We start from the raw sequence: 17,146 nt of genomic DNA, 5'->3' as shown, positions 1-17,146 counted from the left end.
TAGTTAGTACTATGTTTGGTTGTAATTCCAAAACGAATACTTATCGTACTCTTAAAATATCAAATACTGATATTAGCATTTTCCATTCATGGAAATATTTTCAAACTATTTCGACTTTTTTTGAGCTATTTATAGCCATAATAATTTTTTCAAATTTTGTAAACTTATTTTTCAGTTAGCAATTCATAAACGCTTTTCTTTTCAAAGCTAACATTAGACATTTTAATACAGGGTTCGTAACAATTTTTTCTACCTCTATCAAAAAGAAAAAGTTCACTGGAAAGTTACACTATTTTCGATATTATACGGATTCGTATTCATTTTAATTATTAAATATGATTATTTATACAAGTATGCTAGGCTGACAGAACGTCTCTGCTCAGAATCGTTTTTTGTATACAATAATTAATCATTGAATTCAAATATAACATATCCATTACAACATCCTCGACAACTACCATACAGCTGAGTACACCTTTTTAGGCTTTTTTTTTTACATTTTATAAAATAGTGTCCTATTAGAAAGAAATTATAATATTATTATTTCCCTATTATAAGGAAACATAAAAAAAAAATAAATAAATTGTGTACTATAACAGTTTAATTCTAATTCAGTTTAAAAACTAGGTAGGAGACCAAAAAAATGTTCAGCAGACACATATTAAATTATATTATTATATTGTACATACTTTAGTTATTACAAAAAAAATTGAGTATTTATATTTTCCATGTAATAATCTAATATAATATTATTAACATAGCATACCTAATATAATACTAAGTTTGTACTTAAATTATTTTAACTCAAATTTAAATATTTATAGACATGCCAGTGTACCTTATTCTAATATATTACCTATTTTTTCATTTAATGTGGAGGTACCTAGGTTTAAATTATTTTTCTGATCCTCCCCATACAAAATGTATGTACCTATACGCAACTAAACGATAATTAAATTGTAAAATACAACGGTATACAAATTTAATAATTATCTGTAATAAGCCAGAAAATGTAATTAATGTCTTTTTCAACATTTTGTTTATGTATAAACACTTAGATATTACAATTAATACTGTATAGACATATAGTTGTAGTAGGTATCCCTGATATGGATTTTTTTCTAAAGTAATATATTTAATAGTTTATAGATATAGTCATAGTGAGATGTAAAGAAAATATCATATAGATTATTAAAATGTTCTTTATATATATAAATATTTCTACTTGTCAGTTTGTACATCTATTGTATATAGTAAACAATACTAAACATAATTCAGATTAAAGTTAGTATTTATAAATTAAAATTGAGCAGATAATATTACAGCACATAAAGACTTGAATTGTTTTTAATGTCTATTTTGCATTATATTATACATGTTAAAACTTATGATGAACAGTGAAAAGATTTTAAAATGGGTCATGCTATGAAATATAACAAAAACTATCTTATTAATATTATGTATATTTTTTATATATTTAAGTAAATTAACTTAACTTTTGTTTGAATACAGATAATAATTTAATTTTCAACTGAGCTTTAAAGTACTATTATTATGATAAGCCCAAGTTAACCTAACTTAAGTTTATTATGATAATAATACCTTAAAGATTAATAGAATATTAAATTGTTTAGCTATTGAATGCCGTTTTACAATAACCTTACTTTTGGAATAACTATATAATATTTGTCTTTACAATACAATTTTATACATTATGTTTGTGAAATTAATATTATTGAGTTATAAGTATGATTATGAATAAAAAAATTATTTTTTAATAAAATGAATAAACATTCTAAATGATTAATTTTTTACCACATCCTATAACAAGCTTGATCCCAATAATTAATGGTATTGGTAAAAGCTATCACAGGTAAACAAGAACTTGATAGCTTAATCGAGTGTCGCTTCTATATTATGCGTTGATAACATAGTGTTGTATACAAACACAAGTTCATATAATATAATATTCTATAACGTAAAAGAAGAACTTCATCCATTAGTGTATTCTCCTTCAGTAATAACTTTCTTAATTTTTTTTCCATTTTGATTGCCATTGTATTTTTAAATAATTGTTTTACTTTTGATTATATAGAGCTTCTAGTGTAATATTTAAAAGCCGCTGTATTCTGATCTTCAATCCACCAACATCAAATATGAATTGTTATGGGGATAGGTGTCTAAAAATAAAAACAAAAAAAAATAGTTATATATCATAAGACTATAAATATAGTGAAGTAAAGTCTGCCTTTAGAGTAATTATAAAATCAATAAAAATTGAAATTTTTTTTGTAATCAACTTCAGTAACATTACCTTCAACATTATTTTATGTTTTGTTATATTAAGATAATAAGTAAATATTATGCCAGGTACAGTGAATAACAATGATCAAACAATTGCATAAATAATAAAATAAAATAATCAGACGGGTAATTTGCAAAAATATACAGGTAACATTTAAAAACTGAAGATTTCAAGAATCGCTCTTTGTGCTCATTAATAATTATGATCAATATCTATATGTTCAATTTATAATGTCATTATAATAAAAATGTTCAGAAAACTGGCCTTGTTTAGCCACGTACAAGATCACAATACTCGCCACTAATGATACCAGTGAAATTGTAATTGCTACCACTCTCAACCAACTCTGTGGATGATCTTTACTGCCTTTCTCACAAAAATGATACACAGAAACTATCTCTGACACTCTTTCACATTTAACTTCAAATCTAAATTCATCTTTCAGTTCTATAATTATTTTCCTTTCTTTAATTCTAAATGCACTAAATAATTTCCTTAATTTATTTTCGTCTAACACTCCATCATTTAATTGTTTTCATTACAACAACCTATCATAGCCTTATTAATATAATTTAAATATTCAAATTGTGTTCCATTATCAGTTTAATTAATCAACCAATTACCTATTAAATTTTAGATAAAACTTTTTCATATTCTACTAATATAGTGATATGTTATCTTTTAACCTTCGGATGTTATAACCTGTTATTTAAATACTATAAGAGTTGAGCTATAATAGTTTGATAGAATAAAAAATAAATAAAAATATTTTAAGAAATGTATGAATTGTTTATAATCGTCCAAATTAATAACTAATACAAAACATACACATAATATGATCGCAACCCCTCAGAGCTACCTTTCCTATCTGGATAAAGCCAGTCACTACATAAACCTATTTAATAATGATAGGCACAGTATATTAAAGATAGGTATGGTGTGCGACGATCCGCAATTATAGATCACCCAGATTCAGCTAGGTCCCACAGACTCGAAGACATACATTAAAGAAAAATTTTGTCCGCAACCTCGAGAAACACACCACCAGTCAGGGCAACTCTAATCCATCCGGTAAGCCACATACTTATGATCAGGGCCCAGGCCTTGGACCTCGAGCTTTTTGCTTACATTTGGAGACCTCGTGTTTGAAAAAAGCGGTAAAATTGGTTTTTTCCTTGGACCTAAGGACGGCCCTGCTTATGATTGGCATGTCAATAAAATTGATAACAGCACTATCTGAAAAAAAACCTTTGGATTCTAGAAGTGAGTGCGTTACACGCAAGGTCAACTGAAATTAAATCACATACAATCTGATATTAAAAAATACATTATACTTAAACTTTTGCATTGTTAAAAGGAACTTAAGGAATTAAAGGAATTATACAACGTAATAGCAAAACAATATTAAGACGGGTAGCGTTGAACGAGAACTTACTGTATGACACGGCACAGAATAACATCCCAGGAGCATTGAAGCTATGTCTCCCTATCCTTAGAAAACCTTACACACACAGCTAATATATTTTCTATCCACAAACTCATAAATTGTCAGATTGCCTCGCATACTCCCATCTTCAAAATAAATAAATTGTTATGTCCCTCATAGTATACTAGCATGTTACTTCATACATTTACTGTACCATTCAACATTTCAACATGACTAATTATCTGCACAATATTCCAATAGTATTTTCACAGCTTTCTTGATACATGGCACATGCATTATTACCACTGAGTAATTTCCACTAATATTCATCCATGAACTATAGTTAATCTATAAAAAAAATGTTTCTATGTCCTTAATGTAATCATAACCGTTCATCCGATTACAATGAAATTTGGTTAAGAGAAAGATTAGACTTTGAGGAAGAAATTAGACTACATTTTGTAGTTAAAAAAGGTAGACAATAGGTCCAACAAGGGGAGGTTATGAAACAGGGATTTTGAGATTTACTATGGAAATTTTGGTTTATAAATGGTTGCTATTGGTTTTAATAATAATTATGATTATTATTATTTATGCGATAAGTCTGTGTATTTTAGTACAGAATGTATAGTTCAATCCACAGTTTCGGTGGACTAATTTTTGAATTTTTTAATACTATAGAGTTAAATTATAGTATTATAAACATACCAACAGGGTCCGCAATCTACCACAGGTTGATTGCCTATCTGATAATTTACTGTTTGCATAATCACAAGCAAACTTCATGGACAACGCCGGTCGGGATGACTATAAATTAAAATATAATAGTGTTATACCCAAAAGGAGTTGAACAATCACAAAAACCTAGTCATAGCAAGGCATTGCCGTGTCAGCTAGTTATATTTAATTATGAAATTTTACATTGATACCTATCCGTAAATTTAAAAAAAAAATTTAGAAACAAGGTTAAATTTGTTAACTCCGTAATTCCCGGGTGATTCTTTATCATTGAACACTCATTATTTCAAAAAGTGTACATTTTTTTGAAAATATTTTTTTACATAGTTTCAAGTCGCTTATAAAACTATGTTTTTCTTAAAAAATTATATTTTTAAATATTTTTTATCCTTATAATTTTTTAAGTTTTTTACTTTTTTGAATGACAACATTGGGTTTTAATTTTATATTCCAAAGCAGAATATTTTTCTTAATATTTTGATACATGAAAATCGAATTTCGGGTGAGTAGTTTATGAGTTATAAATATTCAAAGTTTAGATGAGCGGAGTGGAGTGGTACGTTACCCCGCGAAATGTTTGTCCACTTCTCCGCTCATCTACCCGGTATAGAAGATTTTTTTGATGTTACTTACCAAAAATCATAATACCTATACTTTCGAACTGTTGTACTATATTTTCACAAATTACCGACTGAATCAAAATCACTATTTCAAGTCAGAACCTTATAAACCTCTGGGTGCTCTAGAAGTTACTTATTATAATATTATAGCCTAAGCTACACAGCAAGATATGTACTCATACTTTGATACTTACAACTTACAGTTACAAAATGTCGGGTATTTTCGTTGTACACATTTATTTGTCGAATTGCAGTGCACCATGCCACCGTCGGCTACAGCTACCGCCTCCATGCCCAGTTCAATGACTTCAATCAATCAATCGTCCATGGGTTCATGACAAAATGTTTAATGTATATTACCATAATATTATATTTTTTGTAATGACTGCTGGTGTGGCCGTGGCGGCGGACGTCAGCGCCAGAGGGCAGACGCCACTACGCCAGCGCCAGACACCAGCAGTTAGTAAAAGAGTACACCAGTAGTTTGTAAAACAACATACCAGTAGTTAGTAAAACAGTACACCAGAGTACCAGACACCAATACCAAACACCAATATTGTATTATTGTGTCTGTGTATTTGTGTACCAATTACCAAACATACACGATCCACATATCACTACTTCAGTGATGCCGACCGCGACAGCCTGAGCTGTGCGCGCGCAAGCAATTTTGATAACGCCACCGAAAGTCGAGAGACGAGGGCACGTGACCACACGTTTGGTTGGTGGCACTGCTGCCAAATACGGTTTTTTAGGCCCGACTGCGCACTGGCATCTATCCGCGAATTACTTTGTTCCCGCATTAAATGGCGTCGTTCGACTACCCGACACCCGTCCGTCCGTCAACCATCTATACACACACGCGCACGCTCGACGGTCGCCATTTTCCTCGCGCGTACATTGCTCGGACGTGCGTGCGACATATTTTTTTTGTACTATAAACAATAACAAACAAAATGGCGTCGCCGGCAGATTACATGAAAGCCGAGGACGACGACGATGACGATCTGAAATTGACTGATCAAATACCGGTGGAGATGCCGTGCGAGATCGTCGAAACCACCGTGGTGGACCAGAACGGCCGGCAAATTATCATGACGCCCGTCCAAGGGCTGACAAAGAACGACAACACCACTATGCTTCTGCAAGCGGGCCATCACCAGCACCAGAACCACAACCACCATCACCAGCATCACCACCAGGATCTAGATGATGGTCAGCTCACTTACGTTTACGAGAGCGTCGTACCCCAAGAGCTGTATGCCCAGCCTGAAAGCCCAGGACCTTCCAGGTAAACCGCTTGTACACAAACTACCCACCGACTCACCGTTATCGGGCTCTCCGTAGACCATACCCTGTATGGAAATGTTTTACTTTTAGTTTATGTAAGTGGTTCTCTATGTTTATGCTGAAGCTATATTCTAAGCATATTCCACATTAACAGGATTTTTTATGAATGTACTTTGGTAGTACATTTTAGTTGAGCGCTATTTTCAGTATGTTACTCTGTCGGCTCTATCCAATATTTAAGTTAAATGTTTACCTGTTAACAATTGTTTATAAATATAAATAACAATTTTTAAATCAAAATCAAGTTTTAGGAAAGTAATAACTTTTGTTATTAATCTTTGAAAAGATTAATGAAAGTTTTTATTTTTTAATTCTATGCCGTTTGTTTACCAATGTGAGTCAGCATACACTCAGTTTTATATATAGGGTTAAATTGTGACAATTTTTAAGGCTTGGAGGATAATTTTAAAACCTAAGTTTTGCATCGTAAATTATATAGGGACAATGGATAGCATCTTTACACCAACAGTACCTATTATTTTAATTTTTGGAATAGCTATTCCTATTTTTGATACTAATTTGGGAAGGCTTGACAACATTGAATCTTAAATCAGAGGATTGACTGAAGTGCCATTTCAAAATTAATTATATACTCTTTTTTTCAAAAGAGAATGTACCGCTTTCGTGCATGTCTAATGATTCGATTGGTGCGTCGAGAACCATGTGATTACACTAACAATGGGAAATTGGTGGGGAATGCGAGCCGCCGACAGGTATATTCTCTTTTGAAAAGGAGTATAGGTTAATATATTTTTATTTATTTTTTGATTTGTTAAAATATTTTATTCTATTATTTAAGATAGTATTTTCGTATGATTTTGTATTATAATTCCTTAATTGATGGAAGAATATTATGTATAAATGGATGGATCCTATATAAATATTGTTAATCATGTATTAAAGATTGTATACAATATGGTAACATTATTATATTACCTATTTATATTTTTCAGCTATTTTTGTTGTACCTTATAACTCTGTACACTTCCCTCTTACGCTGTCTACACTAATCAGTTTTCATAGGATTTCGATAAGTTAATGAACTGTAAAAAAATTATGTAAGATTAAATTTAAATGTGTATATATGTATTTAAGTACTTCCTAGCGTGTCAAAACAAAAGTAAAATTCAATTTAGGTAACACGATTCAATAAATTGATGAATTGAGTGTTACTTAAATTGGTATTAAAACAGTATATTAAATGTTTGTTGCCATTTTTGACAAACATTTACTTTTTCATTTAAAGAACAAATTAATTTGTTAGATGACTATTAATCAGAATATTTCTTATTAAATAAGTAAAACTATAAAGTTGTTAAAAAATTATTAATTGTTGTAATTACATCTCTGAGCAGTGTGAACTATTGGTAAACATAAAACTGTAGTATATTATTGTATATATTTTATCCACTGTAACCTAACCTAACTATAAAAAAAAATTCTAATGGAAAATAACAATAATACCTATACAAGTTAACAAACATGGTAAAAAAAAAATACATTATCAATCACAATTTTCACTTCTTAATTCACATAATTTTGAGAGTAAAACATATTTATTTATTTAAATTATGTATATTTGTAATCTATACAACATGTTGTGCACTATAACTTTAAAGAACATAAAGTGTATGAAAAAAATTACATGATTGATGAAGAGGAGAAAGACCCGTTTATAATACCTACCCGATGTTAGAGAATACAAATTTTAATGAATATAACGGTTTATTGGTACTTGTTTGTTATCGCCCCGCCAGTACACCGTATAAAATTTATCGCCCCGCCACTCTTGTTTGTTATCGCCCCTCCAGTACATCGCATAAAATTTATCGCTATTGCTAATCGTTTGTAATCTATTTTAGAAAATGATAAAATGTAGTTTTATCATTTTTATGATATAGGATATTTAGTTCGTTGCTGGCTTTCGTTTACTGTTTCATTTACTTATTACCTACTACAGAAAAATTCGAAAAATTAAATTAAATACGTTAAAATGAATTTTACTGGATTACTTTCAATTGTTTCAAACAGTGATACTGGAATTAGCTTTTTACAACAACATAATATAGTTAAAGTTAGTGAAGTGTGTGAAAATGGCCATATAATGTTTATCAAGGGGTCGCGGTGGCGATGTCAAAAAAAAAGTTGACGAAAGGAAAAAGGATTAAGAATTAATAATTGGCTAACTGGTTCTAGACTAGTAATACACACAATTGTCCATTTCATATACTACTGGGCCTCCATTATAACTATATTATATTCATATATTTTATACAATTTTATACATATTTTATACATTTTTTAATTTAAATTTTATACTATACATTTATATATTTAAAACTATTAAAATAAAATAATATTATACATTGAAATATTTTTTTTATTTATGGAGGGGCGATAACAAACAAGTACCGGTTTATTTTACTAAAATGTATAACATAATATATTTGATTTATGTATTTGAATAAATAAAAATGTAACTTAATGAAAATAAAGCTTGTACAACTTACAAACCATAAATTGATTAACAGTTGTATTTTGTTTTAAGTAATTTTCAAGATTTTGAAAGGCTAGTTTGTAATTGTTGCTAGTTTTCATTATTATTTTTGTCTTCAATTCCAATTTATATTTGCATTAATTTATAATAAAATAATAATATTATTTTTTTAGGTTAAGGAAAGAAAATACTGAAGATCATTATTTATCACAAACTAATATTTCATCGCCACCAGAACCAGTACAACTTGGTCGACCAAGAAAATGGGAACAGAAGCAAGTTCAAATTCGAACATTAGAAGGAGAATTTTCTGTAACCATGTGGGCTTCAGGGACAGATGATGGTAAAAATTGTCTTCATTATAATAATATTATAATGTGATTCGATTATTTCAAGATGATCAAAAAATAAAATAATCCTTTAACATAATATAGATTACATTTTAGAAGAAGTTAGCAACCCTGAACCTGATCCTGACCCTGATTATGAAGAATATATGACTGAGCAGACCATTTCTGAAGAAATACCTCAAATTAACCTCAGTGATCCAAAACAACTTTCCGACTTTGCGAGGTATGTTCAATTAAGATTAAAAATTACACTTTTTATTTACACTAGTTGATCTTATGATAATGATGTGATGTTTATAGACCTGGCCATAAGTCAAAAGTGAAAAAATCTTATAGTTCAGAAATGATGGACCGCACTATTGCATGTCCAAACAAAAACTGCTCAAAAATGTTCCGCGATAACTCAGCTATGCGAAAACATTTGCATACTCACGGACCCCGTGTTCATGTGTGTGCAGAGTGTGGTAAGGCATTTGTCGAGAGTTCAAAACTAAAACGTCATCAATTAGTACATACTGGGGAGAAACCTTTCCAGGTATACAAGACATAATTAAAATATACCCATTGTTCATTAATATTTATTGAATGATAAATTTTTCAGTGTACTTTTGAAGGTTGTGGTAAGAGGTTTTCATTAGACTTCAATCTTAGAACACATGTAAGGATACATACAGGCGACCGACCGTATGTGTGTCCATTTGATGCATGTAACAAAAAGTTTGCCCAATCAACTAACTTGAAGTCTCATATTCTAACGCATGCTAAAGCAAAGTATGTATTGTAACTTGTTTGAGTAATGATTTAAATATAAATACTAACAAAAATTATTATTTTATAGCAGGCATATGTCACGACCAAGACCTAGTTCAAATCGGTCAATAACTCAAGTACAAGATGATCTAAATCAACAGTATGTTAATGTTGAAATACCAGATGTTGATCATCAGCATTTTATTGTTTATGCTGAATAATGTATAATATATGACACAGTAAGTTACAACTTCATTGTTATAAAAGAATTGCACATTATAGTTTTTTTTTTATTTACTATCTATAATTTTAAATTAATGTTAACTCAATTGAAAATAATATTTAGTTAATGTTTCACACTTAGTGGATTATTTTCTTTGTTGAGTTTTAAAATTTGTCAATTTCTTTGACTTATTCCTGTGGTTTTTATAGATTAAATATAACAATGATATTCCTAGTAAGGAAATAGAATTTTTTTATACGAATACACATGCTATGTGTGAAACTTCTTTTCATTGAATTATAATATGTAATATTTTTATTCTGTATAAATCAACAACCTAATAAAAATGAATTAAACAAATAAAAATAATAAAGTAATATTAAATTATCTGTGTAAAATCAAAAAATATATCTACTTAATATATAACTTTAACCAGATTATACTGTGCCCGAGAGTAATACAGTTTTGCGCATACGGACTATAGGCATTCCACCGCTTTGTGCCATTTAGTGTATGTCAAATATGTGGCAATGCACGGAATCGAACGTGTTTTCATTGGGTGACAGTAATACTCTCGTGGGCTGCAGTATAGTAACTGTAGTAAGGAGTGCTAATAATTATAAATTACAAATATTACAACAACGTTGACCCAATATCTTCTCTTACATTATAGTTTTCCTAAATATTGTGTTGTTTTTCAATATTTTAATTTTAAAGAGATTTGTGTATTATTTATAAATTCTTATAACTAGATTCCAAACTACAGTAAATATTATTACCTTTAAGTTTAATAATAAGTCAATTCACTCGAATATCAAAACTAATAAAGTTAAATGAGGACTGCTGAACATAAATTTGGTATATTACACACTTATAAGACTAAGGGCCGTTCTTACAATGTCCGGTAAAGTGTTGGTTAACGCTAACCGGATGATAACAGATTTTATTACCGGCAGAATTCCGCCGGTTAAGTGTCGGTTAACTTTAACCGGAGGTCGTAAGAACCAGCCTAAAAGAATACATGGTATAGTGTGTTTCATTAGAACTGCAACTCGACGCTAATGCGCTTCGTGGCGGTTTTGTCTCAAACTAAGATCAAAAAAATATATAAAATATTTGTTATCAATTTTAAATTTGCCATGCAATTTAACGCGCTAGTTAACCCTAATGAAAAAACATCACGAGTCGCAGTTCTAATGGAATGCACTGTAGTGAAATTTCTATTCAAGTACATAAGACTCTTATTTAAGAAAGTAAAAATATATAATTTTATTTCTTAAATATATACAAAAAGATATCAATAAAATATCTTAAATATTATGTTTTAGTTATTATTTTATAGTTGTGTCTCAGCCAAATCCATTCTCCTTATATGAAAACACTACATTTTAATATAGCTTATGATCAGTATTTGATATCGGGTTCATTTTTTATTTCTCGGGTTTCATCTCATCTTTCATATATTGTGTTGGCTACTAATTTCCTGCAGAACAAAAGTATCAAGATTAATATCAATGATAAAATGTATGATATAAGCTTATAAATATTTTTTTTTTTTAATTGTATTATTGACTAAGCAAAAAATAGATTTAAAAATATTTTTTATACATTCTAAAAAAAAAAAATACAAACAGTCATTACTTACCTACTGTGTTTAGGCAAAACTGTCAATTCAGTTGTATTATTATTATATTTAAAATGGTAGTTATTTCATTATTGCCAATTAGAAAGTTGCATACTATTTACCTTATGATTTTATTAAATTGTCAGCATTTTAATTTTAATATTTTGATTACAAATTTTTTCAGGTGTAACGTGATGATAATTTGTACCTCAAACCACGTGACTGAAATCAAAACCTACTCTAAGAGCAAAATTATAATGCTGAATTTTGTACATATCTACTAAGTAATAAGTAAATTTAGATTCATAAAATACCTATTTTAAAAAAATCCTTCTCATTGAATGTTGGTACTTGATATGTTAATAATTAATTTTAAAAAAAAAAATTATAAATTGTTTTTTATACATACATACAACTTTTTAGTTGTTTAAATAAGACTGCAAAGATAATAGAGAGCAAATAATGTGAGGTTAAGTTTATTTTCTCTTTTTTTTTATCTTATATTAAGAAACTTAATTTATATGGCTTTTTCAGTGATCATGATGTTAGATAATCATTTATGTATATGTATGTAATATATTTATATTTTTGAATGTAAAGAGAAATTGATATATTATATTTTATTATATGTATTGTATATAATATATTTTGTTGTCTCTTATCATGTCTAAAAAAAGTTATATTCTATACTACGAATTGTAGTAGAATGATGTGAATACTAAATATTATATTTATAAATTATAATGATTACCACTATTTTCACAGTATTAAGTATTTTAATAAACCATATAATTATGATAGAAATTAAGAGGAGATATCTTTTCAATAATACTAAAATTTCGGGAAATAAAATATATTAATGGTGCAAATGTATTCAAAAATATTTTAGTACATTTAATACTAAAATATTTAAGTGTTTGTTCCCAGTGAGTTGAATAGTTTTTGAATGGCTACAAATAACGAGATGTAGGCAAAAAATAATATAATATAATAATAATAATATTACTTTCTGTTAAATTAATAATAGTGTGTATAGTGGTAGAGTGACCAGGGGAGTAGAGATGTTTCCCTATACTGGTGAAAATAATAAGAATAACATGATGGTCCGAACCAACCAGCCCATGGACGTTTTATGAAAAATATACATCAAGACTAACTATTACATTCTAATAAATATAGCAACTTGCTAACTGTGACAATTATTGTATTCTTAAAATACATTTATTCATTCGGTAATAATGTTATTACTGACCAGTTGATAAAATGCAGCCTATTGAAGGTTATTATAGTAGGTAGTTATCATCAAATAATTCAAAGTATGACTTAATGTGCAATAAAACAAGTTTCATTCTTCTCGCGTGCGTATTGTAATTCTATAAATCTATTCAAATTCACCTTTTTTATCTTATCATATCATCAACCTAATTCGCCAATCACTTAGCACCAAAATGACAACTTTTCAGGAGAGCAAAAAACCATTCCAAACATTTCGTAAGCCTGATTCCCCATTCGCAAAAGTTCTATCTCCATCATATTTTACATATTTCGCTAAACAACACTTAAATAAAACATTATTACCTATTTTAAAAGTTGTTCAAATTATGATTTTTTATTTATTAATTTTAGATTGTGATCGGAGCGATGAATGTATTGATTTTTAATCTTACAATGATGTGTATTTTTTTTATTTTTTTTTTTGGTCTTTTATCACCTTTTGGGACACAAAGTGTTTGGATTTTCCTCAACTGAATCTTTTCTGATATAAAAGTGAATTTAGTTGGTACTATGATAAAAATTAAGGAAAAACAGGAATTTATACGCAAAATCGATTTTTATTTTTGGTGTAACTCTAAAACAAATTACTCTAAATATATGAAATTTTGGCTGAATGTTTATATTAGTATTTTCTATACATCATAGCATTTTCAAAATATTTTGAGCTGTTAACGAACATCTTCAATTTCTAATTTTTTTTAGGTTTTGATTCTATAAATATCAAAAAAAAATTTAGTTGCGTAAAAAAGCTTGAAAATTTAATAGAAGGCTCATAATATAATGTTTCAAAGACAGATGAAAAATATTGAAAATCCATAGTCACAATTTTTTTTTATATAAGCAAAGTTCAAATATTGACAAAATACGTAAAATTTACGAAAATTATTTTAAGTTAGAATATCATAAAAAAAATTGTATTTAAATCTAAGATTTGAAAATGTAATACAAGATTCCTCATAAGTTTTTCTACCTTTACCAAAAAAAAACAAAATGTCTACAAACAAATTAAATTAAATTTTTATGAGCGTTTGAAGTTCATATTTTTACAACATTGGATATTCACTCGATTTCTCATGTAGGTAGCGATTTTCTTATTTAGTTGAAATTCAAATTTAACACCATACAATACAGTGACCCACTTGTAACCTACTTTACAGAAGAGCGACACCCACTTGCTCATTTTTTTTTAATTATATATTCTTAATAATTTTTTATTATGTCTTCTTGATTGTCAAAAATATTATTAAAAAGGAGTTATTGAAAACTCTTTTGGTAATTTTATGTTTAACCTTTCTCTTAACGAAAAATATCACGGTTTAATAGAACCATATACTTGATTTTGTGTGAGGATTTATTTCAATTATCGTTGCCTCATGATAGCTGGGAAAAAATTGGGAGAGGTGTTTGGAATCTGGACCTTGTTAGCTAAGGTATTGCCTTCCCAGTCAAGAAGACCTGCGCACGCTTATGATGCTGACACTTATATATTATATACAACCGCCTAAACTGATATTAATTCATGGTTGCAATTCTATCAATATTCTAATAATAATTCAATCATAGGCACAATAAAACAGTTATTTTTCAAGCTCTTAGTTAAAAACTAAGTTGGTTTATTGGACATGGCCATTTTCGACCAAAAATGTACCCTTCCCTTTTCGGCCGATTCACTTTTCGACCAAAAAAAAGTTTAATATAATACACAATATTAATGTTATACCTACAAATCGAAAATTATTAAAACCTATAATAATAAATTATATAATATAATGTTTTGTCGTAAATAGTGGTCGCCGAGTTTGATTGTGATGTGATGGCAATTACCATAATATTATAAAGGTTGCTGTATATATATACATATATGTAGAATGTACCCAGGCCGATTGTTATACCTATAGGTATTGTAGCGAGTCACTATCTTTTATAGCCAAGATAAAATATCAATAATCAGTAACTTAGGTATTTTTGTAAAATCGATGCTCTTTCAGTCGTGCAGTCTATAACGTTACAACTAAAGTAGTACAGTGTCTATGCGTGTTATCTTTACGTCGTTTTCATAATTCAAAACTTTTATTTTTTTACAAATGGCTGAATTTATCGAAAGTAATCGCAGTAAAATGTTATTAGTTAAATATTTTTTTTCCTTTATTATTATATTCACAATCTGTACCTCATGGGTACAATAAGAGTATTGGCTGAGATAAACAAAAATACATGAATAAGCTTGATAAAAGCAGCCACCCAGTGATGACACTTAAAAATTGAGGTTATTCATTAAATTATATATGAATTTATTTATTTATTTGTTCTTTTTTTATATTATAATATTAAGTTAGCATATCTCTACACCAGTTACGTTTGAACGCCTTGGAGGATTACCCAGAATAAAATTTGCTGAAAGAGCTTTAATTAAAGGATTGGAATGAGTTGCAAGCTGATTATGGATTCTTTTATAATAAGTGACTGCTTCATCTTTTACAGTTTTGATTTTCTGGTCTGTGTGAAGGGTATGATTAGAAACATAAGAGGGGGAGTTTGTTAATTTTCTTAATGCAATATTTTGAAAAGCCAGAATACAATTTAAATTTAATTTTTTTGCATTTCCCCAGAGTTGGAGACAATAGGTCCAAATGGGTTTGATGAGGGATTTATACATTAGTAGTTTTATATTAAGGTTGATGTGTTTGTTATTGACTAGTAAAGATTTAAGCATACGAAGTCGCAGATTTAGTTGAAGTCTTTTTACACGTGTATGTTGGGCCCATGTTAGTCTACGGTCAAAGGTTAAGCCAAGATATTTTACTGTTGGAGTAGATGGAATTTTAGTGCTATAGAGAGTGACTGACGGACAGTGTCCTAGCTTAAGGGTAAAAGTTGTGTGATTAGATTTGGTTTGATTTACCTTAATCCTACAATTTTTATACTAGGTCTCCATAAGGGAAAGATGATTTTGTGGGTTAAGCGATGCTATATTAGGGTTTTCATTTATAGATATGATAACTTTGTCATCTGCATAGTCTGCCACAATGGTTTTGGCGGAAATTAGTTATAGATAATTATAAATTTAGTATCGGATCAGTGAACAAAAAAAATAATTCAACACGTTGGCGATGTAAGAGATTGTCATGCTAAAGTATACACAGAAAATCAAATTGTCGTACAACATGATGGTGAAAATGTATCACACAACCATTCACCATTCACCATATGATCGGAATACAATATCGAGGCCAATTGTTAGTTCAGCGTGTAAACGGAAAGCAACCGATGAACCATTAGTTAGGCCAAAAAAATTATTTTAAAAGAAGTTGGTGAAAATGATGAGTCTTTACAGTTTAATACAACAGACATAAAACGAATAAGGAAGAATGTATACGAAGCTCGGCGAAAAATATTACCAGCGTCAGGCAGCGTGTCCCACAAATTTAAAAGAAGTTAATTTATCATTGGAAAAAATGGACTTAAAAACTAAACAAGGTGAGCCGTTTTTACTTGTGAATGACCAAGAGAAAAACATCATAATATTGTCATGTACATCAAACATTTTATTCTTAAAAGAAATCGAGACATTATACATGGACGGGACATTTAAATATTTGGCTCGTTTTTTTATCCAAATGTATTCTATCCATATTTATGATATGTATAACATAAAGGCTTATATGTAATTATTTTCATACTTTTCTATATTTTATTGATAACAAAAATTATTTTTATAAATATTATTAGGTACCTATTCGTTTATAAATTTTAGTATTTTATACAATATATATTTTTTAATATTTGTTTATATGTATAACATAAAGACTTATATGTAATTATTATCATTATTTATTTGTAACCTACTACTATATTTAAAAATAACTAACAAAAATTATTTTTTCTACGTATAGGCTTATAATTATTATTTAATATTTTTTTGGTCGAACAGTGAATCGGCCGAAAAAGAGAAGAGTACGTTTTTGGTCGATAAGTGTCTCGCCCGGTT

General features: G+C 28.8%; 1 protein-coding gene and 1 long non-coding RNA gene across 3 annotated transcripts; one reads left to right on the top strand and one right to left on the bottom strand.

Moving 5' to 3' along the window:
- Nucleotides 1-296: 296 nt before the first annotated feature.
- Nucleotides 297-5,644, bottom strand: NV26 (uncharacterized LOC100302497). The gene is given in 2 exon segments (NR_028073.2): nt 297-2,180; nt 5,284-5,644. It is a non-coding gene; the product is annotated as an uncharacterized LOC100302497 (long non-coding RNA).
- A 280-nt stretch (nt 5,645-5,924) lies between these two features.
- LOC100166896 (transcriptional repressor protein YY1) lies at nt 5,925-12,639 on the top strand. 2 transcript variants are annotated; one of them, XM_001946827.5, is made up of 7 exons: nt 5,925-6,380; nt 9,110-9,279; nt 9,383-9,509; nt 9,587-9,821; nt 9,888-10,057; nt 10,125-10,275; nt 12,068-12,525. In XM_001946827.5, exons 1-6 carry the CDS (start codon nt 6,046-6,048, stop codon nt 10,255-10,257), a joined length of 1,170 nt encoding a protein of 389 aa, XP_001946862.2. In that variant the 5' UTR covers nt 5,925-6,045; the 3' UTR covers nt 10,258-10,275; nt 12,068-12,525. The 2 variants fall into 2 exon arrangements, with proteins under 2 accessions (XP_001946862.2, XP_008184058.1); XM_008185836.3 differs by having other exon boundaries at nt 5,926-6,380; nt 9,371-9,509; nt 12,068-12,639.
- Nucleotides 12,640-17,146: the final 4,507 nt, after the last annotated feature.

Source organism: Acyrthosiphon pisum, chromosome A1 (assembly GCF_005508785.2).
Source record: "Acyrthosiphon pisum isolate AL4f chromosome A1, pea_aphid_22Mar2018_4r6ur, whole genome shotgun sequence".
Taxonomy (NCBI): Eukaryota; Metazoa; Arthropoda; class Insecta; order Hemiptera; family Aphididae; genus Acyrthosiphon; species Acyrthosiphon pisum.
Note: the sequence above shows the minus strand (reverse complement) of the source record. Positions and strands in the feature narration are given on the sequence as shown.